Here is a 27,176-nt window from a genome sequence, read left to right on the forward strand (position 1 = left end):
GGTCGAGTAAGATTGCAGCAGCGTACACTGGAACGTGATCGGTCATTTTATAGTACTTGTCGAGCACAAACCAGCCCATTTCAATTGATCGAATCATGCGGAGATCTTTGTGTTCAGGCTTCGAGTAATGTTTCCATACTTAGCATCAGCAAAAAGGACGTAAGGTAAGGATAAGGTATTGGCACTAACCTTCTGCTGCTCATAATGAAGTAGGAGGGAGTCCATAAGGAAGATAGACTGTGAGATAGATGCTCTTTTCCCCTCTGTGTATAGAGTCGCTGATGCGAATGGGTCCAGGAATGCATGTGTATTCTGTAGTATGACCCAATCGTCAGTAGTAAGACGGATGTCGTCGAGAGATCTCTCGTTGTCGTGCATGAAGAGTTTGATTTCAGTCATCTTTTTTAGGGCTCGATCAATAACAGCGTACCACGACGACCACCTGGTTTGATTATCAATGCCTAAGCGGAGGCCTACTTGGCGATCCCATGCTGCTGCATGTACAGTCGAACTGCGCAGCCAGGCACAAAGTTGATGGAGTTTCCGGAGAGTAGGAATATTCTCCAAGCCCGAGAAGTCCTCATCACCGGATCCTCGGCTCTCAACACTACGTACCTGGCGAAACGGTCTTCGACTCTGTGATGTCTCCGATGCAGCTTCGTGCTGCGCTCTAGTACTCTCTCGCCGAGACGTAAGAGCACTTGAGAATTGTGCAAGAAGATCTTCCCCTGTAGCATTAGCTACAAACTCAAGAGCAGCTCTTAGAGCTTCCTTTGAAGATGCAAGCAAGAAGGCTTGCAAGGACAAATTAATGATATGACCAATGCATCGGATGCGGCGCGTTTTAGCATCGAATTGGACCTTTTAAGAGTTAGCATAAAGGCTGCGTTATTAAAGGCTTATACATCTAATGCTATAACATACGTTGTGCTTGCTTTGGAGGAGAGACTCAAGATGGTCTAGACAGGTGTCGTTTGAGGTCGCGTTATCCCCTGTGTGCCAGCCAACTCTAGACTGTATCCCGTATTCCTCGAGGGTTCCAAGAAGCAGTTGTGCTTGCTGTTGTCCGGAGTGACCGTAACGACATTCTGGTAGACCTAGAAGAGCTCTCTGAAGCTTGTGTTCGTGATCAACCCACTGTGCGCATACAGCAAGGAGAGATGAGCGAAAAGGCGATGTCCATAGATCTGTTGATATATGGATGGGACTTATAGCTGTTGATAAGCTCTCCTTAATGACATGACCCTTGTAGAACTGATAGTTCGAGGCGATAAGACGTACGGCTGTACGCCGATTTGTTATCAGTTGGTCTTGCACGTATGGGTTGCAAGCAAGTGCAAGGTCTTTCATCTCGGCCCACTCGACTGATGAGAAGGACATTCGACGTCGAGTAAGAAGACCTGCAAGTGCGTCGCGATACCCTTGTCGATCGAAGGCATTGCGAATAACGTTCTGGTCTGTAGTCGTTCGGGATACGGAGGTAGTAGCTTGCGGCATTGTAACCGGTGTGCGAGGGGTGTGCAGAAGCTGAGACGATTCAGGCCAAGCATGGTGTCTTAGAACATGGGCGATAGTGTTACCACGATGAGTATTGGACCAGGAAGGACATTGTGTACAGACATACTGAGTCCTTGTACGCTTGCGCTTGGAGTTGCTGGTACTCTGAAAGGTCTCTGTTCGTATGATAGCGTCAAAGTATGGAGGAGATATACTGCGAGATAAATACTGTGGCGTTAGAGATGAGCTTTCAGACGAGGGATTGAATGACATTGCACTGGTATATGTGTGATACACGACATATTTGGTGGGGTTTTGGGTAAGGTCCGGAGCATCCGGACAGCAGATTCTCTGTTTCTCCATGTGCAATACTAGCGTACTTGGCGCTAAGACTCTTATCGCGTTATAACCGTTATAACGTAATAAGAGCTCACGTAACGATATAACGATTTAAGAACCTTAAACCGTTATACGCTATAACGGTTTAGCTTAACGCGTTAAGCTGCCCAAGTATGCCAAGCGGTAATGTTCTAGTTGAACAGCGTAAGTGGGGCCCTACTTGCTTGATTGTTCCCAAGTCTGTACAGAATACGAGGAATTCTCGTAAGATTGACCACCTTCAAAGTTGTGCTGAGCTCGAGCCGAGCGACCCAATCTCGATCTGAGTGTGCATCATCTAGCAAGAAGGGTCGGTTCGTTTTTCGGACGTGAGCTTCGTCTTCGTAGGCAGGTATCGCAAGCGAGGTGCGGTAGTATGCCGGGTCTGTCGCAATCTCAGCTCGAACGCGCTCTGCAGTTGTATTGTTTAGATCACTGTTTGTTACTGCACGTATTGTTTGCGAAAATGTCTGACTAAATCTGAAGTTACTCAAAATACACGTCGGTCGGAGCGAACGGAAAATTGTCAGCATCTACGCCTACGTGGAGATAGTGCGTTTCATCACTGATTATGTAACATGAGGATATATATTCGCTCTCTTCGATAGACTCTATCAATCAGCCAACTACTTCCTCAACCTCCTCCTCATATGTTTACAAAAATGAACATGGATTTGCTGCGCAGCTGATGGGGAAACAGACGATGTTTGTCTCTGATAACGGTGTATAGGCGGAAAATTGCAGTTGTACAGTACTGTACATGACCGGAAATGTTGTTCGAAACTCATTGCGAGTTACTGCCAAGGAGAGTGTATGTCACCGGTCGTATGCTATTCGGTGGAATCGATTTTTGCACCCTGCGTCACTAGTGGCTGTTTGCTCTGAGTGCCGGTACGATATGTAGATCATCAATTCAGCGACCACCAATCTTATCATCACATAGTCCCACGTTGCGCATTGCATCTAACTTTCACCAATGATCCGCATTGAACTGTCCCTCCTATGTAGCATAGCTTCCAAAAGAAGTCGAGATTGCAACCAGACCTTAAGATTACGACCAGACCTTAGCGTCGTATTCCATCATCCACTGGACGTACTCATCGCCTGCCGTTGCCCATCCCTTTACGCCCTCAGCTAGGGCGAGACTCTTCATCCTTTCATCCCCTTGATCTGCAATGTAGTCGGCGAACCAACCAGCGGCACGATTGCCGCGTCCTTTCGAGGAAGCTGGAATGCGCCAAAGTTGGTCAGCCTCGTAAACATGTTGGGGAAAACGCTTCTTGGTGCCGGTTCGCTACGGAACGAGTAAAAGGGAACATACAGCAATACCAGATTATCTTACAGAGGCCTGCATCCTTGAAGAGCGTGTACAAAGTCGGTATGGTAGGGTACAAGCTCTGCGCAGGAAGGTTGATCGAATCGCGGATGGTGCCGCCCTGCTTTACTTAGCTCTTTCCACAGAAGCGTAAGATGACGATCAACTTTGTATACCTCGTGGTCGTTGCGACGCAAATCGATGAGAACGTAGTCTCGGCTAGAAGTCTTTGCGCTCTGCTTGATCATGTCGAGGACATCTTCACGACAAATAGTGGCAGGGGTATTTCTGGGCGCTGGGTACGCAGCGTGCCATGGCGGGGGCGGACCTGTGACGCTTACGGTAGCCATTGTTTGAAAGCGTCTGTAGAATTTGCGAGCGGCTCTAAGAATAATCGTGCGAAGATCTTCTGGGATCGTTATGATGTTATGCAAGAGCAGTTGCCCCCGTGTATCGGCACAAGTGCATGCCGGTGAGTCACTACTGGACAATGATTGGTCGAGACTAAAGCTAGCTTTAAGCATCTTTGCACTATACGCCATTGTCATCTACGACTTCAAATATAAGTAGCTACTGTTAGACTCGACTATCACCTTTATTCGCTTCAAACACTTTTCGAGGCTAGCTAAAGCTTATTTGCTGCCTACAACAACACATCTCCCGCGACAACCTTCGAGAACAAGCAATATGACCTTATCGTCAACGGAAGGACCTCAACCCATCGACGCCGAACCCGTCTCTCCTCACAAGGACGCCGATCTCGAGAAACTGCAGCTCGAGGAACAAGTAGCAGTGAAGAAAGGCTCGGTAATCAAGGGACTAGGATGGCTGGACCGCTTTCTTGCGGTGTGGATCCTTCTTGCTATGATTATCGGTGTCCTTCTGGGAAATTTTGTCGAAGAAACAGGGCCAGCGCTCCAGAAGGGCAAGTTCGTTGGCGTGTCAATCCCGATAGCTGTGGGTTTGCTCGTCATGATGTATCCGATTCTTTGTAAAGTCCGCTACGAGACATTGCACCGTCTCTTTCGAACTCGCGCTCTCTGGATTCAAATTGGCTTCAGTATATTTATGAACTGGATTGTCGCCCCACTCCTCATGGTGCGTCTCATCTCCTATTTAACCCATCTTCGACTAATACAGTATAGCTCGGTCTTGCGTGGGCGTTCTTACCCGACAGAAGCGACTTGCGAACAGGACTGGTTTTGGTTGGTCTGGCGAGATGCATCGCCATGGTACGCTCATACATCCCTTCTTCCTCTCTGACACAGTGCTTATATTCACTAGGTTCTAATCTGGAACGGACTTGCAGGTGGCGACGATGAATACTGTGCCATTTTAGTGGCAGTCAACTCCATTCTGCAGATGATACTCTACGCTCCGCTCGCCATCCTTTTCATCAAGGTCATCAGCCGCGAAACTGGGACCGTCGCCGTCTCCTATGAGCAAGTTGCAACAAGCGTTGCAGTCTTCCTCGGCATCCCCTTAGGTGCTGCAATCTTGACGCGTCTCATACTGCGGAAGCTGGTTGGCGCAGAGTGGTACGAAAGGGTGTTCCTGAAGTGGCTGGCTCCGTGGTCACTCATCGGCCTTCTCTACACCATCCTCGTTCTCTTCGCCTCTCAAGGTCGCCAAGTGGTCCACCAGATCGTCTCCGTCGTTCGAGTCGCCGCACCACTCATTGTGTACTTCATTGTCATCTTCTTCTTCACGCTGTGGATATGCAACAAGCTGGGATATGGATACAGGATGGGGGCAACCCAAAGCTTCACAGCTGCAAGCAACAACTTTGAGCTCGCAATCGCTGTCGCTGTTGCCACGTATGGTCCTGACAGCGACCAGGCACTTGCTGCTACGGTCGGGCCTCTCATCGAGGTACCTGTATTGATCGGGTTAGTCTATCTAGTAAGGTGGATGGGTAGTAGATGGGCCTGGAAGAGTATTTAGTGCACGGTTGGTGCAAGTCGTTCAATTATATAGCTCAAGATAGATCGTAACGGTACACGCTGAATCCCAAGTTGTTTTGAGGTTGCAAATCCCCTATACATACATGCCTCACAGTCTACGTGATGCTCGCAGTAGGAACATTCTGGTCTTATGTGATCGCACTCGTTGTACATAGTCTGCCGCGAGCCTACAGAAGTGGTACCCTTCGTAAGCTCACCTTACCCTCAAGATGTATGAAGTTCCGGGATCAGATGTTACACCGCGCTAATTGGTCGCCATTGACCGAGTCATGCCCATTGGGCATATGATGTAAGCTGACAAAAAATGTGCATAGCGAACGTGACAAAGGACTAAGCTCGCGATAAGGCATCCTATCACAACGTCGCGATGACATGCACAGAGTGCTCAAAGAATTCTAGATCTTTCGCACCACACAACCAAACGGATTTCCTTTCTAGGTATGGCTAGTTTTAATGATATCTCAGTGGATATTAAGATCTTAGCATGCGATAAATGCAGTCCGCGTGGCAACGATTATGGCTGCGAGCGATCTGGAGACTCGCTTGAAGGGCAGATTCGTGTCTCATCGCCATCAGCACTATGTTTTACAGAAGTCGAGATTTCTTGCAAGGTAAGTTGGATTACACCACGTCTAAAATTCCCAGATCGTTGCATCTGACTGGCAAATGCGTTTTAGGGTTGCAGTCTACATTCATCCGCTCCGCTTGGGCTCCCAACGCCAACGGGCTAGTAGCTTACTTACCAAGCTGCGATCACCCAGTTGTGACAAATTCTAACAATCTGGTGAACACATTGGTCGACTGGGAAGACATGCGTTACCGTGACATATGCAGTTCCTCGGCGTCAGTTACGAGGTGAAGCTCGACTCCGCCCAAAGGGCTTTACGTGAAGATGGATTGATTCTGTACAGCTTTCCCTTTTTCTTCGTTATTCTCTTGGAACCGAAGGCATAGGCACCTCGAAACTCCTGCTGTGTAGGATCTTTCCTCCAACCCTCAGATTAAAGGGACTGTATTCGGACCCGATCTCTATCACCTACAAACTCCGCGGCGTTGTGCGATATAGAAACGAGCAAGATGCATCCTTAGAGATACCACAGACTGCGAACAAAGTTGAGAAGAGCTAGACTATCAACTTTCTTCCGTATACAGAGGTCGAGCCACCAACACACGTTGCTAGCCTTCCCGAGGAGTTTGTCTTGAAGACGAACTCACCGACATGGAAGTATGCTTTGGGGGGCCACCTTGAAGACCTTATCATGAGCATCAGCGAACCACTGCCACTAGCCTACTCGTCCTACGAAAACCGCCCTTGTACCGACTTGGCGCTCTCTATCACCACTCACGCTCCTTTAGCATTGCAACGTTTGCGAGCCATATCCTTGGAAGTGAAATCTGCGATCCGAGTCAAGACGTTCTACGCCTCAGGGCCGATGCCGTGCCTTTCGAAGCAGACGATCCTTATGCGGAATCAATTGATTTGGCTCCACGATGAGATTATCAAACTCAAACACATGGACTTCACGCAACTAAAATGGAGGCGCAGCTTCTAATTGAGACAGAAGAACCACCAAGGTATGAAGACGATTTGGAGGACGGCACGCCAGAAAGAACCTCTATCAGTTCGAGCCTCGGGAACAACAGCGGGATGAACGGAGAGCGTCGGTCCGCATTCCGATCCAGCCTCACCAAACGATGCTCCCAACATTTTGTGGAAGCCCTATCTCGAGGTCTTACTCTTTGATCCTGCGTGTACAAGTCGCTGGAATACGTACTCAAAAAGCCGATTTTTAGGTTCTTCTCCAGGTTGTCTACCTGCGACCTTCCCAGGTTAGGAACGACTCAGTCCACGATGAGAGATCGAGATCCTGCATTGGTCCCAAGAGCTTACTTGCATAGCAAGACGTAAGTGTCACCGAGGTTTATTTCAGCAATCTACCAACGTGCATGGGAGCTACCGACCTACCACATGCGATCGCGGTGAGGCGATCGTACATGATGATATAGTGACCCAGAACTAGTAGCTCTTAGTTTGAATACTTGTAAAATATGAGATGTTCTTGGGACTAAGAATTGTGTTTAAGTTAGTCCACTGTGACACAGGAACGCGCCGTGCCTAGGTTACCGGCACCGCCGAGCAACAATGAATGTTGACAAGAAATTTACGCGTCGACCTAACAGAAGACAGCCCCATAGAGCCGGATCTACCTATCGCCTTTAATTTGCTCTTACAGTAAAGCGCCTATCAGGAACCAGGCAGTGATACGTAGGTGCGTGTGGTCAGTGCTTGGGTTTGTGCTCAACCAATCAATCGCAGCGGGTGACATTCAAGCCTTCCGCAAAACACATAAATTTTATAGTATAAATAGGGCATCGCTGGAACAATGAAGCTAACACCTACAATTAACTTCTTCATAAATCATATTAACCTATGCTGTGGTTCCGTTCTCCATTGCTTCGTTTATCGCAGCTTCGTTCCCCAATCTTCTCTCTAGCCAAGAGTGATCCAATCTTCATATACCGGTGTACCCACAACATCGCCATGAGCTGCCCATCACTACTAATTGATCCTGATTCCCCTTGGGATCCAAATTATCCCACCGCGAAGAACCAGACTCCGTCAGCGATATCTCGCGATGAAGTCCTGACGATGTTACAGCAAGGGCAAAAGCCGGGAAAAGACTTCATTCTCGTTGATCTACGCCAGGTTGATCATACTGTACGCAACACAGAACTGAGTTAAATCGTTTCGCAATGCTGACTTTGTACCTCATAGGGCGGAACTATTCGCGGTTCGATCAACTTACCGGCACAGAGTTTGTATCCCACTCTTCCTATACTCTATACGTTATTCACGAGCGCTGAAATCAAATGCATCATATGGTACTGTGGTATGTTATAGTATCAATTGCCGTGCACGCAAAGCAACTGACACTGCTTAGGCTCCTCGCAGCATCGGGGACTTCGTGCTGCCGCTTGGATGGACGACTATATCAAAGAGCAAGGGAATCCAGGCATTCGAAGTTTTATGCTACTTGGGGGTATCAAAGGGTGGGCACATGCAGGAGCTGAGTATACGATGCTAATGGACGAGTATCAAGAAGGTGTCTGGGGTTAGCTTGACGTCCATCTTAGGGTCCCGGGAAGCCCCTCTCCCCCATGGCGGAAAATACTACCTGTAACGTTACTTCGAATTCAAGCCAGTCAGACTCAGTCTCTACTTCATTTCTGCTGTTCGATAATATCTTTTCTGTGCTGTGGGTATTACTGACCACACAGGCACCTTCACACCTAAAAATTACCATGGTGTCGACATTGCTGCGCCTGGCTTGTAGAGAGCCTCCTCTCGTCATAAAACAGGTGTCCTTCGCCATAGCGCTAGATTCTTTTACGCACCATGTCGTAAGAAAGTCGCGATATAGGAAGAATATGCGGGGGCGCAGAGGGAGGGCGGTGGGGAACCTGAGGATGGAACCACTAATGCGTGGTGAGGGCGTCCATGAAGCCTACGTTAAGTCGCGCCTAGGCGGGGTCGTGACAGGCCTATTCTAAGTAGATTCAATTCTTTTTGAAAATGCTCTGCAGTAGCGGAAGTGGCCGTCTGTGCTGCATGTCTACACGGTCAAAAGTGATGAAGCTCCAATATGAGTTGGTCAACGCTTCCTCGCAACTTGAAGGTGGCGAACAAGTTCATCCGGAAAACTGAGCCACACGGCGTTTGAGCACCTTGGTAAGTTATTGGACCAGTATTGCATTATTCTAAGCCGCGTCGTGCTTTTAGCTCATGATCTCAGGGCAAGCCACAAGCTTGAGCAGCCACGGACTTAGGCTGGTAAGTTGGGTCTCCACATCGGGTAGCTAAAACCGCGATATCTCCGCGTATACTTACCTAATCTGAACGGTTTATAGCTTGTTTCGTAGCTCTAAGATAGACATATAACTTTGCTATAGAGGGTTTTCTCATATCTCTTATATTATGAAGCTATTTAGGTACCCATATTGCCAAGAGCTGGGTCTCCACATAGAGCTCCGAACCTGAATAACTTCTGTAATATTAGAAATATAAGGAAGCTTTATGCAATAAGATTGTAGATCCACATCAGGGCAACAAAACAAGCTATAAACCGTTCAGATTAGGTAAGTATACGCGGAGATATCGCGGTTTTAGCTACCCGATGTGGAGACCCAACTTACCAGCCTACACGGACTTGCCCTGGAGTATGGCGTTCGGCTTGAGCTTTCCTATTACGGTCACGTGTTGGCTAGTTTCAGAGCGAATCGCGCTTCTAATTCGCTAATTATTTCCGGAGCAATGGCTCTCATTGTTTGCAAAGAGCTGTTCCTTATTGTCCCATCCTTGACACCACATACGATATTATGGACCGAGTTAGCCAGGTGCTAGAAGAAGACTGTATCTTAAGCACTCTGGTTATTCTGGCGCGGGCTGTATAGCTGCACGGAGAATCTGGTTGAAATGAAGAGCCTGAATGATTTTTTTTTGTTGCAATCATGCTGACCCAGCTTTGCAAGTGGTCGCAGAATATAACCCCACATCGTCCCGACCGTCGCGAGTACATACGATGATGTCGCAGGCCAAGCGCTGTCGGAAACTTGAACCTTATTACTGTAAGCATGGGGTGGCACTAGTATTGGGTCTCATGTATGAGTGTATTGTTCTGTGTATGTACAAGTATGTGATCTGAGCTCGAAAGTAGTCGGACGCATTAGTCATGCCTGCAGAGCAGTCATGTGATGTGGTCCTAGGCTTACAATTACTAATAACGCCGTGCGACGACCTCCTGTAAGTAGATTGTGTGTATTCTTCTTCATCACCGAGAGGTCTGTGATCTAAGCTTATATACATAGAGTACTGGGCTGATTGGTCGCTGGATAATCCACGTGACCATGCAAGGTACCCTGGGCTTACACACCTCCCTCAGGTTCGAACGTATGTAGAAGCTGATGTAATCATAGGCCACCCCCTACCCTGTTCAGGTAGAGCTGCTTGTTTGAGTGCGGTGGGTAGCCGCTTGATTGGAGCAGTTCCAGGTGGGGATCGTCCGCCGTCGCGGTGTTGGTTGATCTCGCTGATGAGCGTCCTCAAAAGCATATGAGATCTAATTGCCTCTCGCTCTGTATGGAGGTTGGTGGTATCCCTGACAAACATGAAAGTAAAGAGCGTAAGGAGTACAGCCTCATTAAACCTGTAAAAACCGTGTAGGAAAAACCAGGAAGAGTACTGTACATTGTAGAGCTCATAATTTAGGAAATGTGTTGAAATGCAAAAGTGATACCCAATTTTCGTGTCTCTGACGAGGCAACAGTTTAGTTAGACCATCTGCTGGCTGGCTTTTGGTCTGTATGTATGAAAGATTGATGTTGTGTGCTTGTGCTTCCTGGCGAAGCCAGTGATGATGTATATCGACGTGTCGCAGTGAGGTCTTGAGTCGTGGCGTAGCCGTGGTGACTAGACGAATTGTCTGCTGGTTGTCACAAAACAGTATTTGCTCATTGCCTGGATCGAATTCGATGTCCTTGAAGAGTCTCCACCACCAGAGAAGCTCAGTGCCTGCTGATGAAGCAGCAACAAGCTCAGCTTCAGTGGTAGACTTGGTAACACATCGTTGAAGTGTCGCTTTCCAGTCAATAGGGCCGCCAAACAGGAAGAATATATAGCCTTGAGAGCTTTTCCGTGTGGCCTTGTGGTCTGCGTATGAGGCGTCGGTTGCACCAAAGAAGTCTGGCTCATCGTGATCGACGATGTGAGCGATGTCGGTGGATATGGAAGCATCGTAGTAGAGCGCCTGATCCTTTGTTGCGTATAGATAGGCAAGCGTCTGGTAAGCAGCGTTAATGTGAAGCTGACCTGGATTGACTAGAAATTCTGCCAATTTTGAGTGAGCTTTAGAAACATCAGGTCGAGTAGCAGTGGCAACATAGCCAATTGATCCAACTAGTTGTGCGTATCTGAGTTTGTTGGAATCGCTCTTTGGTTCGTCTGAAGGAAGCAGTTCGTCAAGTGGAAGCGGAGTGGCTGGAGGTCGATTGAATGACTTTGGTGATGGATACTTAGCACTGAGCTTGTCAAGGTATGCTGCTTGTGATAGCCACATTGTTCCAGTTGACCTGCAGCGATGCGTCTGTATACCGCAGAAGGTGGCTAGCTCCCAAGCGACCGAATCTCGTAGCGTCGCAGCAGCTTGCGTTCAAAGTCGTTAAGAGCAGCTGTGTGAGCTGGTCTAGCGAGGACGACAATGTCGTCAACGTAGAAGAATACTATCAGTTTGTCGTTCTTCCATAGGCATGGTGCATCTTTGACTTCTTGCAATCCAAGCTCTTTAAGAGTCTTTGTGAGTTCTTTGTACCATAGGAGTGGCGAGGTTTTCAAGCCATACAGCGCACGGTGCAGTTTCCAGAGATGGTCAGGGTCAGAGAAGCCTTCTGGTGGATGGCAGTATACTGGTACAGCAAGCTGAGCATTCGTGAAGGCGTTTACTGCATCGTACTGTCGAACCTCCATGTTGAAGTAGGCTGCAATGGCCATCAGAGCTCGAAATATCCGGATAGCTAGTGTGGCAGCGTACGTATCCTCAGCCGTGGTTTGAAGATCGCCTCGTACGCAGATTCGAGCCTTGTACTTGGTGAGATATCCTTCACTGTCAAGCTTGTATTTGAATACCCAGAGCAGTGGCAGGACCTCGTGGTCTTGAGCGTTGAAGTCCTTCCAGTTGATGATCCTGTAGGTACCTTTGCGCTTGACGTCAGATATTTCCGGTGCATAGCTGCTATGAAGCCTTGCTTGTGTTGGGCTGGTAGCTTCATCACATCCTGGTAGAATCGAGGTTCAGGGGGAAGATCTGTGTGATGAAATCGCGTTTTAGAAGCTGTAGTGGATGCCGCCACAAAGGCAGACCAATATTTGTTGACGAAGAAGCTGCTGCTTTTGCGAGAAGGCTTTCGAGCTCGTGTTGATCCTTCAGGAAGGATATGCGTTTCGCGTAGGTTGCTATCGATTAGCTCGCGGTTTCGTGCAGCGTTTGAATCATTCGTGTCAACTGCGTTGTCTCGCTTACGCTTCCTTGATGTTTGAGTAGAAGTTTGGAGGTCTGGTGTAGGGCTGCGACTAAGAGTAGCTGATGAGGCTTGATTGAGTGAATCAGCATCTGAATTAGGAGAGAGTGTAGTGACTGGTGTTGGCAAAAGAGGATCGCTGTTGAACGGATCGTGAGGCTTCGAGTGATTGTCCAGAGGCGACCTGAATACCGTTTGGTCGAGTTCTGGTGCAGTACTATACTCTTCTTCTGAAGAGTCTTCCAGATCTTGTATAGGTGGCATTTGAAGTGTGTAAGTGGTTGTCTCAAGCTCCTCGCCTTGCAGGATTGGATCAGATTCGTCCTGGTGCTGATAGAAGAGGTCTTCCTTGAATGTCACATCTCGTATCCGAATAACCTTTCCTTGATGTGCTCTGCTCCTTGCATTTGGTAGCCAAACTCGGTAGATGTTTGAGGAGTCGTATCCAACCAGATATCCAATAAGTGCGCGTGGAGATAGTTTGTCACCTCGTGGTATCTGTGGGCGGAGTGCGTATGCGCGGCAGCCGTATACTCGCAGGTGAGCAATTGAAGGCTGTTTCGAGTAGGCCATTTCAAACGGAGTCTTCCAACCAATTGTTCGTGTAGGTGTGCGATTAAGTAGATAGGCTGCAGCAACGTATATCTCAGGAGCGAGCGGTAGAGGCAGATTTGATGTAACGCTCATAGATCGGCTTCGTATGATCAGGCTCTTGCCTGAACGTTCAGCAGATCCATTCTGCTCCTTAGTATGCGGTGCTCTGATCTGAAGTCTGATTCCTTCTTGATTGCAGTATGCTCGTGCTGAGTTGTCTGTAAGTCCATAGCCTTTCTCATCGTCAGCGATGATAAATGTGACCGTGGTATTGAATTCGCGCTTGATAGATCGATCAAGGCGAGTAAGGACTTTGAGCAGCGTTGCCTTGTCGCGTTTTGCGATTGTATACACGAAGTTGAGCTTTGTGTATAGGTCAAATCCATGGAAAACGTATCGATGTCCGTTGTAGCCAGTGACGTCAAGCTGGATGAGGTCGATGGCTACTGTTTCGAAAGGACGAGATGCGCCAACCTCGTGTCCGATACGACGTGAGATAATCTGGTGTGCCTTGTTCTGCAAGCATTCTTCGCAGTTGATCGTAGCTGGAGCAGAACCTGTAGGTGGCAGTATGCCTCTGACGTGGCTTGATAGCTGGTCGATAGCATCACTGCCTGCGTGTCCTAGCAAGACATGAAGCTGTGGCTTTGTGAGCAATCGAGGCTTGAGTGGCAAGGCTGAGTACTGAGGCCTGCGCTGATTGGTTGCAAAGGCTGAATGCTGTGTGGGTAGTGCTGTAGGCTGAGAGCGATGCACGACTAGCCAGTGACCTCCCAATTGAGTAAGCTTTGCGACTTCTTTCTGGGGTGTTCCTGCGCGGTACAGAACGTTTCGACCAGAGTCAAAGTGGACATCTGATGACGTGAGACGTGAGAGAGAGACCAGGCTGGTGAAGAAAGATGGGATTAGCGCTACTCGTTTCAGCGTTGTTGTCTTGATGCCAATTGGTGTTAACAGAGGTATTGTGACTTCTCCCCATGCTTCAATCAACATTTCCGAACCCCCTGCTAGGACAATGTCGTCGTCAGCTGCTGGGGCCTTCCACTGGAATTCAGCAGGGTTGTTGCAGATGTGGACATCAGTGGCAGGATCCAGCGTCCATGAGTGGAGGAGCGGATAGTGTCGGAATGTTAGCTGATTGTTGAATGCGGACGAAAAGACTGCATATGCGTTGTGTATGGATCGGTCTGTAGGCTGATCGCCGGCGTCGATATCGATCGAATCAGGTTCGACTCGCTTATCAGCTTCCTTGCTTTTATGCTTCTTGTGGCGCCGATTCTTTTCCCGAATCTTGTTCAGTAAGCCTCTTGTGTCTGATTTCTCAAATGTCGTAATCTTCTTGGCTTTTTCCGGGTCTTCAACAAATCCTCGTGTTCTGAGAGCTGTGTCAATGTATGGACACTGACCCCAAAAGTGATTGTCTCCACATAGACAGGGCTTTGATGGTGTCTCATCACCTCTTGATCTCTTCTTCTTGTATGGAGATTCTTGGCCATTCAAAGTAGCTCCAAATACACCTCCATGAATGTTTGTCTTCCTTGAGTGTGTCGTTCGATGATAGCGTAGGAAGTTTGCGAGGATGGTAGACAGCTGCGACTGGTTTGGTATAGGCACGTTGCGATTTAAATTCCATGTCTCTTCAGCTTTGAAGATGTTGAATGAGACACTTGCAGCGTGTGCAGCATCAACTTGCTTCACAGCTCGTATGAGATCCTTGTGTGCTCGGAAGCCATGTACTTCAGGTAGACTAGTTGCTTCGCACGGTTGTAGGCTGTGATGAACTCACTGCACCAGTCTTCGATATTCGATCGTCGAGCGTGTAGGACTTTGGCTGCTTCGTACGCCTTTTGAACGCGATATTCTTGATCAGCAGTCGTTGGAGAGTAGAGTTCTTGAAGCGTCTTTATCTGCTCATAGATCGTTGGCTTGTCTTTGATGTGATAGAGTAGATCCTGCTGAATTGTCTTAGTAATGTGTGCTTCAACTTGTCCCAACTTATCTTTCAAGCGTCTGTATTCTTTGATGTCCTTGTAGTAGTTGCTGAGATCCTGATTGTACTGCATGAGAGCCTGTTGAGTAGGCTGAGTTGGTGGAGATCCATCAGCATTGACAGTAGGTGCTGGTCGAACAGGCCTCTCAGGCTTATGGAGTGGAAGATGGATCTGGTCAGGATCAATATACTCCCATACGTCTCCTGCTTCAGCAGTGCGCTTGACAACAAAGATCCAGAGTTCCCAGTTGCTTTGGCCTTGGAGGACAATGTCTGAGGTAACAGTGTTTTTCGACATGCTGGTAGTGACGCTTGTAGTAAGGTAAGACAGTAGAGTAGATAGGTAGGACGGTTCAATAATAGAAAGAGCGGATTAGGCCGGGCTCATAACTGTAAGTAGATTGTGTGTATTCTGCTTCATCACCAAGAGGTCTGTGATCTAAGCTTATATACATAGAGTAGTGGGCTGATTGGTCGCTGGCTAATCCACGTGACCATGCAAGGTACCCTGGGCTTACACCATCAACTACATCAGCTACAGCGATGTAACCTAGTCCAACACTGTAGGTTAGTGCGCTTAACTAACAAACCCAAATAATAACGTGGAATAATTCATGTCTATATACATGTCCTCTTACTTGGAAGGCCCTAGTCGCGGCATTCGCCAAGTGGACGTTTACGGACACCACGATATACTCGAAATCCCAGGAAGCTATGCCACTCCCGACTAACTATCCTATACTCCATGCTGCGCATCTTAACATGACCTGGCGCTTCTTGGAGGCCCCTAGCGTATACTGTGCCTGCAACCCAAGTACCATAGGTTGCTTGTTCGTCTGCAAGTTTCTTATCGACCCCATAATCCCTCTTAAAGCCGCCGCTCAAGAGGTGTTGGCGTGAAATTGCGATCGCAATGTGGCGATAGATCAAGATATTCAGCGGAGTTTCGAAGTGAGCTCTTCCTTCTCAGCTGAGTACGCTCGTTAGCCTACTCGCTTTCCAGCTCTCAGTTCCCTTAGGCCAAAGAAAGGATAGAGGTGGTGCTATACGCTTGTAGACTAACATTTCAAGCTTCTGCGAGAAGGGTAGAACAAGCCAGAGGTAGTACACAAGTAGCTCGCTGACTTCTTTAGGAAGATACCGGTAGATGATCTTAGTGGATCCGGTGATGTTGTATCCCTTGTTGTAAGACGTGACCGTACCAATCAAGCCTTCTTCAATGAATATACTCCTGTGGTGTCCTTGCGCCATGTTGCTATGTTGCAGAGACAAAAGCTCGGTACCACGTGCAGGCTGTCTAGACGTGATATAAATAAGGAGTAGCATTTGCTCAAGGAATTGGTCAAGCTTAGAGACGTATGCCTGCACAGTTTTTTTATTCCAAACTACCTGCTCTTCTTGTGTTAGGCACAACATCTCATCTTTTAGCCAGTTATTATCAAGCACTCTGTTAAACAGCCAGTCGTCTCCGTCACGAAGCTGGTCTGCATTTCGTGGATCCTCAAGGAAGTTCCAACCCTTCTAATTGTTGCTATAGTCATCTTTCAGACGATGGAGTGAGACGCTAGGGACAACATCCTCTCGGCGCTCTTCTGGATGCAGGAGGAGGAGATCTTCCAACGCTCTCTGGGCTCGCTCCACTTGTATAGCGACAAAGTCTCGAAGAGAGCCCATGGTGAGCCTGGTGTCTCGATATGTAACTGTCTCCGCGTCCTCGATCCACATTATGTAGCCAAGACTTGTCGTGTTACTAGCTACTTTCTTTGCGTACGAGCGAAGACGATAGGCCCAATCAATGGCAGTCCGAGTGCCTCGCACCATAGAGCGTTCTCTCATCTCATCTAGTAGATCAGATGGATGTTCTGCTTCGCCGTTCTCGACCCCACTAATTGCCCTCTGCACAACAAGCATCTGTGCCATCTTGATAAATTTAGAAAGGTCTGGCGAGTAACTTTGCGTGCTACGAAAGACACTGCCAGTTGTCTCATCAATCCCCAGAACGGCAAGGAAGCTAAGCACTACACTTTCGAAATGATCTCCTCGCAAAGTATGGTCGAGGAGGGAGATGCATAGTAATCAGACTGGTCATCAATCAATCAATCAATCTAACGCCGTCTAAATTGATTGATTGAGTGCTTTTTTAGGCTCAGATTGAGTTAAGATTGATTGAGTTCTACACACAGAGCCTAAATTGAGTTGAGTTGAATGACAAAATTAGAACGTGAAGTTGAGTTGATTGAGATTGATTGAGATTAATTAGGGACTGATTATAAGATTGACTTTGACCTATTATGAATTAGTTGGGTGTTTTGCCTTTAGGCCTATTCTTCTCCACGATCGAATTGACTGTAAGGCGCTGAGTAACTCTGGCTTCATATTAAGTCGTCGTACACTAAGCAGATCTCCAAGCTCACTAAAGATTCTCTCGCAGTCAGCTGAGGCAGCTGGAATAGAGTAGATGTCAAGGGCTAGTTGGGAGAGAACCGGGTATCGAGAGCGCGTAACCAGCCAGTAGTTGATTGGGTGCCTTGCGAGAGGGTCGTCTTCCGCCAAAGGCGCCTCGCGCTTCCAAATATCAAACTCATCGTCCATTGTGCTGGCTACCTGCTTTTGGCCTGCCTTGATAGAGCTCCGAAGGAAGTCATCCCGCCCTAACGCTCTACCAACGCGCTGGCGCTTATGCGGTCGCGCGGCTCCCTCAGACGACGACGGCCTACTAGCTTTTGCAGCTACCTTATCCTTGTGCGGCCTCCATAATCGTGAGAAGGACTAGTAGCCTTGCTCCAACCAGTCCTTGAATGGATGAGGACCCTCTATATCTTCATTATGGTCGTCTGGTACTTTCCATAGGTCTTCAAGCGTGTATTTGTACGTGGGGTGGAGTATGGTTGCTGCAAAGTAGATAGGGGAGTCTCCAAGCTTGTCGTAGTACTCGGAGAGCTTTGCGTGGGCGTTGTTAACGTTCGTCTTGAGATGATCCTCTGGCGCGTTGGGGTCTTCATAATCAATACTCTGTAGTCTCTCTTTTTGAGATTCAAGTTGCGCAAGTAGCCATTCAAAGGTAATAAGAACCTCCCAAATAGCACCATGGCTACCAGAAGCGCCTCTGCCCTGCAATAACATGGTAGCCTCTTTGAACGGCTCAAGCAGCTGCTTATACTCAGTTATCGTTTCCCAATCCTTTGCGTGCATTCCTCCTTCCTGAATAAACTTGCGTGGCTGCTCGCGTGGCTCTTTCCAGCGAGTAGCTGCAGCGACTTGGTATTCCTCTATTTTGAGTTGCATGTAGGCGTCAAGCGCTGTGTGGAGCTCGCATGCGCGATCGAAACAATCGTAATAGGAATTCCAGCGTGTCTTGACAGGCTTAACAAGTTCTCTTGGCTTAAACGGCTCCTTACGGTGCTTTGCATCAGCTTCTTGAAGCCTCAGAAATAGCTCTCGGTTCTGTGGCGATGATGTAGCAGAGGTAATCGCGCCAAAGAGTACAGCAATAGGACCGAACTGTCGCCACTCAGCCATAAACTCCTCTTCTTCCTGTGTACGTGTTAGCGGAGTAAGTACTACACAGCGAGGTAGCTTACATTGATATTGAGCCCCTTGTTTCCAAAAGAGTCCTTATCCCGACCCCATATAATCTCTTGCGCAGCGAGGTTGAGAATGTGGCATGTACAGCGTAACCGGCGATGAGGCGCATAAAAACTGAGATCTTCTGCGAGGAACTCTACTGCGACATCATTGTTCGCAGCGTTGTCTAAAACAAAGTAGCCCACGTGTTCTTTATCAATCTCAAAGGTTGTAAGCGTGTCGGATACAAGAGAGCCAATATTCGCGCCAGAGTGTTTTCCGTGCAGCACGGGTAGGCCAAGCAGGTAGTCTACTGGCTTAGCAGCCTCGTTAAGGTGATGTACGCAGATTCCCGTGATAGCTCTCTTGCTGCCTGTCGACGTCCAATTGTCAAAGGAGAAGTGGATAAGACTGGTTGCTTTATGGAGGTAGTCCACGACAGCTGGTATGAACGCCTCATATTCGGCAATAATATGATCGCGAAGGGAAACATGGCTCTTCCACAATACCGACTCAGCCAGCGGATTGGCAGCCTTTATCAGCGCGCGGAAGGAGGGGTTTTCAATCGCCCGAAGAGACTGGTTGTCGTCTGCAATCCAGCGAGTAATTGCCTGGAGAAACTTACTACGGTTGAAGCTTCTTGCCAGCTCGTTGGCTACGTCCTGAGATACCTCAGTCCCGCTGGCCTGCATAACAGCGAGTATTGATGTTTGACCAGCTGGGGTCTTTGTGATCTTGCCTAGTTTATCGTAGCCGTGACCAGGCTTGATCTGTGCTAGGTGGCTTGCTGCAGAGCTAGTGGAGAGATGAACGTTGTATTCTCCACTTATTTTCTTAGCTGTGTGGCAGTGTTTACAAAGCCAGTACTTCTTCTGCTGCCCCCGATGCCAGACTGGCCAGCCGTACAGGTATATCCAGCTTGGTTTAGACCCGCGCGCGTGTTCGTAAGGCCGTTTCTGTAAATAAGGTACTCTCTTCCAATTCAGGCCATCGTATGTATCGTCGTCGATATCAGATACCTCGAGAGGTAGAAGGTCAGAGTCGTTATAGACTTCGGGCGCGTCGACCTCAGGGTATACGGAGGTAGCTACTAGAGGTAGGCACGTATTATCTGCGCAGGCAGCTGTTTCCTCAATCGCCTTAGGAACATTTTCGCTCATTATATGTAGAGGTAGGCGTGAAGGTTGGCGGTATTAGTGAGGTAGCTGTTAGTAGGAGTTGTTGTGTCAAGTCGCGACGTGACGCGCTAATGGTGCTTACTAAGTAGGTTATCGATAAGGAGAGAGCCTAAGCTAAACAGAGTACAACCTGCAACTACCCTTCGATAATAAAAAATAGTCTTGCCATATACTTTAAACACAACCTAAACTCAATCAATCAATCAACTTTATGTTACCAAGTTGAGTTGGAGTTGAGTTCTAACTATCTTAAGTTGAGTTGGAGTTGATTGACGAACTCAATCAATCAATCAATCAGATTGAGTTCAAGTTGATTGATGACCAGTCTGATAGTAATAAACATGCTTGGTCCATATCGTTCGCCACCTCATGTTCCTCGTCCTTGAAGATTTTGTCATCTCCGCCTAGGCTTCTTAAATGCAGGAGGTCGCTGGCAAGATTCATGGTCCGATCTAGTCGACAGAGTTGTTCATTAGTAAATCGATGGAGGAGCGGGATCTCCTGGCTAGGAAGACTGGTACGGTATACAAAGCAGAGAAGGCGTTTCCATAACCCCTTGTATGCCCGAAACGTTCCTTTTTGGAGCTTGATCATGATCATGCGATCTTGCCTAGCTGATCGACCTGATATAAAACTGTTACTCTTGGCTTGGTCGAACACGCTAATTCGGTCCTCGCAGATAGACCGGTAAGCCTGCTCAATAATACGATCGAAACTCTCCCCCATGATGACCAGAACCGCCTCAGTAACAGGATTGGTCCCGTACGCTAAGGGCGCCACCTTAGTCATGTCCAGACCATCAAAGTAGCGGGGCCACTTTGTCATTTCAAGCTAGGGGGAGACCTCCGTCTTTGCGACTGGACTGCTGTACGTCTGCGCAATGACCTGTTGCTCGAGTTGGCCAGCATGAAGTTGCTCGTTGATGATAGCCCGAAGGAGATCTACCTTGCGCGTCTGAGGTTTGGCTATTAGGTTCTGCAACTTAGGCGGCACATAAACGACAAAAAAAGAGCTTTGGTGGCATGAAATAAAAAAGCGCTAGCAATAGACTTCTTTAAACATTAGCCCTCTGTCTTCTTCTAGTATATTCGCTGACTTTCCAGGTCGTCCTTTTCTCCGTGCAAGCAGTCGGTGTTTACTGAAGTGCCGCTTCATAGATTCCTGGGACGACTTTGTTTTTGAGAGCACGTATTCGCAGCGGGTGCATTGATAGCCGCGAAAGAGTTTTAGATCTGGGATAGGCGGGTCTGTGGGCGACGGTCGCGGGATTTCTTGAGTTCTCGGGTCAAGAAGGTCATATTTCTCTTGAAGGTGCTTGGCAAGAGTAATGGCAGGTCTACTTGCTCGAGACTTCGCGAAATCGAGGCCGGCATCGCGGGTTGCCTCGCGTGCGTGTTCTTTCTTGATATGGCTGGCAAGATGCAGGGGCGCGACGGCGCAGGCACAGGATTTGCATACTAGAACTTGGTATTGGGGTAAGAATGTAAACAAATCCATGGTGAGATGGGGAACGGTTTAAAACGCGTAGTATAGGGACGGGATGTGGTCGCCGGTGCGAGATTTATGATGGAGCGAAGAGGTTGGTGCATTACAATACCAGACACGACTAAGACGCGGTCCTTCCTACGCGTACTCGGGCCTACTATTTGTTGCGTGTTCCGTCACGGCCCTTCTATCACACGGGGCTTCCCAGAGCCGAGGCAGGCAGTATGGGACCGAGCTCTTCGCCGATTGGCCCACAAATGGGATGAGGGTTGACCCGAATTAAGCATGTATCTTAGTTGGATCATCTTCAAAGCAGGCTCAATCGACGCGCTGAATCTTGTTGCACAAGGCTGTGCAGTTGCAGCGCTCCGCGACCCAAGTTGCCAACGATCCCTTCGGTTTCGCAAATCAGGGGATTGATGGTCACTCATTCAGGGTTTCTCGGAGGATTGTTGGCTATTGCCAACGATCCCTTCGCCCATTAATGATAGGACTCACCAACTGGGCTCCAGCCAATCACAATAGCTAGGAAAACATTTAGAGGTTGATACTACAAAACCAAATTCTTCCTGATCCAACACCCATGCCAATCGTATCCCCGCATACAGACGAGTGTAATGTTCGATACTCAGGTGGTATCCAGAGCAGGTTCTTGCCGTTACACGTAATCCATGTGCTGTCTGGACTAACGCCCGCGCCCACGTACTGGGGACGTTGAAGTACCGTATCATTCTTTGCACTAAAACCTATTAATATACTAACGTTGATAGACCCGATTTCCGTAAGTAGACATGAGCTAGTAGCATCAAATGAAAGGCTGTAAAGAGGCCTGCCAACGTCGAGCGTCTGCAGGCACGCGCCGCTACTCGCATCCCAGATCTTGACAGTCCTGTCGTCGGACGCCGACGCCAGCCGCGTTGAGTCGTGCGAGAAGGCTACTGAGCTGACAAGATGGCTATGGTCCTCGAGCATCTGCAGACACGCGCCGCTGCTCGCATCCCAGATCCTGATGGTACTATCCCAGGACGCCGACGCCAGCCGCGTTGAGTCGTGCGAGAAGGCTACTGAGATGACATAACTACTATGGCCCTCGAGCGTCTGCAGACACGCGCCGCTGCTCGCATCCCACACCTTAACAGTCTTGTCGCTAGACGCTGACGCTAGCTGGGTCGAGTCGTGCGAGAAGGCCACAGATGTGACAGAATCGCTATGACCCTCGAGCGTCTGCAGACACGCGCCGCTACTCGCATCCCACACCTTGACAGTGCTGTCGTGTGACCCCGACGCCAGCCGCGTCGAGTCGTGCGAGAAGGCTACTGAGCTGACAAGATGGCTATGGTCCTCGAGCATCTGCAGACACGCGCCGCTGCTCGCATCCCAGATCCTGATGGTACTATCCCAGGACGCCGACGCCAGCCGCGTTGAGTCGTGCGAGAAGGCTATTGAGTGAACAGAACCGCTATGGCCCTCGAGCGTCTGCAGGCACGCGCCGCTGCTTGCATCCCACACCTTGACGGTGCTGTCGTAGGACGCCGACGCCAGCCGCGTTGAGTCGTGCGAGAAGGCCACCGAGCTGACCCCGATGCTATGGCCCTCGAGCGTCTGCAGACACGCGCCGCTACTCGCATCCCACACCTTGACGGTGCTGTCGTAGGACGCCGACGCCAGCCGCGTTGAGTCGTGCGAGAAGGCTACTGAGATGACCCCGATGCTATGGCCCTCGAGCGTCTGTAGACACGCGCCGCTACTCGCATCCCAGGTCTTGACAGTCTTGTCGTCAGACGCCGATGCCAGCCGCGTCGAATCGTGCGAGAAGGCCACAGATGTGACAGAATCGCTATGACCCTCGAGCGTCTGCAGACACGCGCCGCTGCTCGCATCCCACACCTTGACGGTGCTGTCGTGTGACCCCGACGCCAGCCGCGTTGAGTCGTGCGAGAAGGCCACGGAGGTAACAGACTCGCTATGGCCCTCGAGCGTCTGCAGACATGCGCCGCTGCTCGCATCCCAGATCTTGACAGTCCTGTCGTAGGACGCCGACGCTAGCCGCGTCGAGTCGTGCGAGAAGGCTACAGAGCTGACAGCATCGCTATGGCCCGTAAACGTCTGCAGACAATCGCCGCTGCTCACATCCCACAGCTTGACGGCGCTGTCCCAAGACGCTGACGCCAGCTTGGTCGAGTCGTGCGAGAAGGCCACTGACTTGACCCCGCTGCTATGGCCCTCGAACGTCTGCAGGCACGCACTCCAGCCGTCGCTCATGCCTGGCTTGAGAGCAATACCTTCTGGTTCTTCGTGCTGAAACAACCTTCTCACTAAGCTCTGCTTTGGACTAAACAACAGCGCAGATCCATACGCCTGAAGAGGGCTACTCTCGATCGCTTGTTTGTGGTACATAATAAACCGATATGCATCGTATACAAGCTGAGTGAACGGAGTCGTCTTCCCCTGTCCCGAGCTACTGTCAGCATAGAAGATATCTAACTTAATAGGATCGTTTGTTCTGGACACACCTGCACTAACATCTGTAGCTCCCTCATCGAGACTATGCCTTTCGACATACTCCTGCAGAGGCTAAGACACTCTAGCCAATATAGAAAGTTCTCTCTCAGGAATCTATCAACAACGCCTCCATCTCCCAGGTGTTCTGCATAGGTTGCGGAAGCCGTAGGATTCGAGTCGCGTAGATGGTCGACCCAGTGAACACACGAGTAGCGCATCGCTGCTAGCGGGTCCGGCTCAGGCACCTGAACGTCGTCGATAAGCGTGCCCAGCGCTTTTAGGCTATACATGTCCCGTTGCAGGGTCGTGGACATAATCTGAAGCGACCTAGCAAAGATGGCCTGGTGGACGGCCTCCCGCCCGGCTGGGAAAATTTCTTGAGCTGCCTTGGCGAAGAGAAAGTCCTTGGCTGACTGGTGCACGAAGTACACAGTCTGCCCTCGCAGGGCAAGGAACGAGCCGCAAAGGCCGATAATCTCCCGTAACTCTGAGTCGTCAGCTACGTCTTCGAGCGGCTCGACAAGGGCTACTAGCTCCTCAAGCGTGATTGGCCGATATACGAGTGCGACCGCAGCCAGTATCTGCTTGCAGAGTTTGGCATCGTCCGTCTTGCTGATCTGCTGCATCATCCGCTCGTACAGGGCATCCAGTCCAGGCGGGAACAATTCCAGCTTCCTCAGAACGTTTCGTTTCGCCGTTGTCTGAAGGTGCTGGCACACTAGCGCTACCCATAGGAAGGTGTCGTTCGCATTCGACGCTAGATGCTCAAGCACAGCGCGCTTAGTTGACTCGTCGTACCTGTTCCGTTGCGCAAGCTCAGAGACCCTTTGATCGATAAAGACTTGGACCGCCGTCGACACAGATGCTGCATTCAGTTCGAGGCTTAGCTTGACCTTATGGCCTGCATCCTCTAGGCCTCTCTCTATCTCTGGCCAGTTGCGGCTAGAGACGATCCACTTGACGCGAGAAGAGGCAGACGAGTGCTTTGCGACAAAATCAAGCAGCTTTGGCAGGTCAGTGACGCACTCGTCTAGCGCGTCGATGATTAGGTACGTAGTGGTTAAGCATGGGTCTCGCAGCACGTCTGCACAGACCTCTTTCAAGGCAACCCACGCGTTTGCATCCTCGAACATGGTCTTGCCTGCGCAATCGTACTTCTTACGAACGTGTGAGACCAGCGACGGCTGCTGGCTAACAAGCATGTACAGCAGTCCTCGCAGCACAGCTGTAGCATGGTTGATGCGCGAGTCGGTGGCCTGGCAGAAGAAGTACGAGAGCACGCCTGTCGAGCCTAGTGACTCCTGCAGCTCGTCGATAATACCGCAGAGGAGCATCGTCTTGCCTTTGCCGGGATTAGCCTTCACCCACAGTAGCTGATTTTGCGCATCGTCGCGCCACCGCCGAAAGTCTGGATGGTCGAGCACCCAACGATATGCGTCTTTGAGCAGGCCGCCCTTTGTCTCTTCGATACGCTTCTTGTCGTCGCGAGGATCAGTCAGACGCAAGTCCGCCAAGCACCTCTTATCCTCACTTGTCTCGTGCATCCTTTCCTGCTGCCGTGTTTGCTCTCGGATCGCGGAGCTGATGCTGTCCAGTTTGGCGTTCTGCGACTTGGCCGTCTCAGCGATCGCATCTAGCCGAGCTTTAATCGAAGCCGTGTTGTACTGCATCGAATCTTCCTGCACCGCCCTCTCTGCCGCTTGTATGTCGCTCAGCTCGCCGTCCCAGTTCTCAAGCTTGACGAGGTCTCGCATGAACGTCGCAAACCGGCTGCGGTGGTAGTAGCACACGCTCTTCATCTGGTACAGCAGCAGCTTCGCGTACAGCTGAGTGACCACCTCCTCGAGCTGGCCTCTTGGTCCCTTCGAGCGCGCTTCGGTCATGTTCTCGTCCAGCAGCAGGCTCGACAGGTGCCAGTACCAGTCCATCCTCGATACAACGTAGGCAATACCCTGGCGGTTAGAGCTCGCCTGGGTGAGCGGGTTCATCAGGATCTTGACGCTGCACATCAGTCTCAGGCACCATTCTCTATTGTGGGAATCCAAACCTCAAGCGCAAAACACACGCCGACCCAGGCGACAGCGGCCTCAGGCGACGCCTGGATCGCCTTGTCCACAACTTCTTTGACGGCCATAGCGGCCTGGATGCTGTCTCCTACCCCTTGCTTGACCTGTGCATCCTTTTCTGTCTTGCGCAACCCATGCTGGACGAGCTGCAGCATTTGCATCCGCCGTTTGTCCGCGTTCTGTGCGATCTCGTTTTGCTGCGACGCGAGGTCCGCAGGGCGTGGAGCGTCTGGTACGTCTGCATTGTACTCTACCAGCCTGACGGACAGGATCTTCTCATAGGCATCGACAGTGCTCGAGTCGTTCGCTTTTGCATGCTCGTATGCTCGGTTCCACAGTCGCTCCGGTATGCTAGGCGGAGATGCGGCAGAACCGGGAGCGGCCTGTGCGGGTGGGGTAACGGCGGTGGGAGAGGCTCTAGCTCGCGGAGCCGTTGGAGCGTCCTTCCCCCGGAGCTTGGCTTTGAGATGTTCTTTAAAAGACACCATGATCAGGCTAAAGCAACGAACAGCTAACGCTAACGATGAGTGGAAAGTCAGAGTACTGTAGCATTCCTATAGTTTGATTGCAAGAGAGCTGACAGCATGGCTATTTAGACAAGGCGTGCCGCCAAGGACTCAGCCTCGGTTAGGCCGCACAGTCGGTAGCCTGGCAGAACAAGTACTTAGGAGATAGCGACAGCCTTCATTACGTTCTTCTGTAGCTCGTTGACGATGCCGCAGATCAGCATCGTTTCGCCTTTGCCAGGTCCCCTTTCACCTATAGCATTTGGCTGTGCTGGTTCTGTTGCCATTGCTGGAAAGTGGCATTGTTAGGAACCCAGCGATAGGCATCTGTTCGCAGTCCATCTTAAGTCTCCTCGATGCGCTCTTTACCGTTACAGGGTTTAGTAGGACGTAAGTCGCGAAGGCACGCTTCTAGCTTCTGAATCTCGTCGTCGTGAAGCCGTCTAAATGCTTCGTTAGCGCTTTCGCCGTAGACTGGCGTGATGTCAACCATCAAGGACATCTAATAAAGAGTACGCTGCATCCTCTTTCATACATGGGCAAATCGGTTTTTGAAAAACCGGTTAAGCAGCCGTTAGCGTACCAAACTCTGTTTTTTACCAATCGGAGAAAATCTTGTTACTGACAGCCTCTGTTTGATTGGCTGAAAAGGGCTTTGGTACGCTAACGGCTGCTTAACCTGTTTTCCAAAAAACGATTTGCCCATGTATGAAAAACAGTTATCGCAGTGATGCTTGATAATATTCCGCACAACGTTCGGTATACTGTCAATCCACTTGTTGATCACCTCTTGAGGGATCTCGTGCCACTCATACGCTGTCAAGCTGTGATAGATGCGAAGGGAGGTCACACAAAATGGTGAACGATCACAGTGAGTTCGAAATTGTAGCATAAAATATCGAATAAGTTACTCACATGTCCAAAACTAATTCCTAGTTACGTCCCATGTTACTACTCCAACCCAGCAAGCACCGTTTTTTTGTGCAGGCTTTCCGTACTATCACTGTAAGCATGTAGTCCATTGTCGTCATTATTAAAATCTGTATGCAACATAGTGTCCTAATAT

General features: G+C 49.6%; 3 protein-coding genes across 3 annotated transcripts; 1 reads left to right on the forward strand and 2 right to left on the reverse strand.

Moving 5' to 3' along the window:
• Positions 1-2,926: 2,926 nt before the first annotated feature.
• Positions 2,927-3,540, reverse strand: ALTATR162_LOCUS100 (uncharacterized protein; the record flags this gene model as incomplete). Its single annotated transcript, XM_043307693.1, has 2 exons — positions 2,927-3,169; positions 3,367-3,540. The coding sequence occupies 2 exons, from the start codon at positions 3,538-3,540 to the stop codon at positions 2,927-2,929; spliced, it is 417 nt and encodes a 138-aa protein (XP_043163628.1).
• A 337-nt stretch (positions 3,541-3,877) lies between these two features.
• Positions 3,878-5,134, forward strand: ALTATR162_LOCUS101 (uncharacterized protein; the record flags this gene model as incomplete). The annotated part of the gene is made up of 3 exons (XM_043307694.1): positions 3,878-4,288; positions 4,336-4,422; positions 4,475-5,134. 3 exons carry the CDS (start codon positions 3,878-3,880, stop codon positions 5,132-5,134), a joined length of 1,158 nt encoding a protein of 385 aa, XP_043163629.1.
• A 16,439-nt stretch (positions 5,135-21,573) lies between these two features.
• Positions 21,574-26,092, reverse strand: ALTATR162_LOCUS102 (uncharacterized protein; the record flags this gene model as incomplete). Its single annotated transcript, XM_043307695.1, has 3 exons — positions 21,574-23,300; positions 25,070-25,532; positions 25,586-26,092. 3 exons carry the CDS (start codon positions 26,090-26,092, stop codon positions 21,574-21,576), a joined length of 2,697 nt encoding a protein of 898 aa, XP_043163630.1.
• Positions 26,093-27,176: the final 1,084 nt, after the last annotated feature.

Source organism: Alternaria atra (genome assembly GCF_907166805.1).
Source record: "Alternaria atra isolate CS162 genome assembly, contig: 16, whole genome shotgun sequence".
In the NCBI taxonomy this organism is placed as follows: Eukaryota; Fungi; Ascomycota; class Dothideomycetes; order Pleosporales; family Pleosporaceae; genus Alternaria; species Alternaria atra.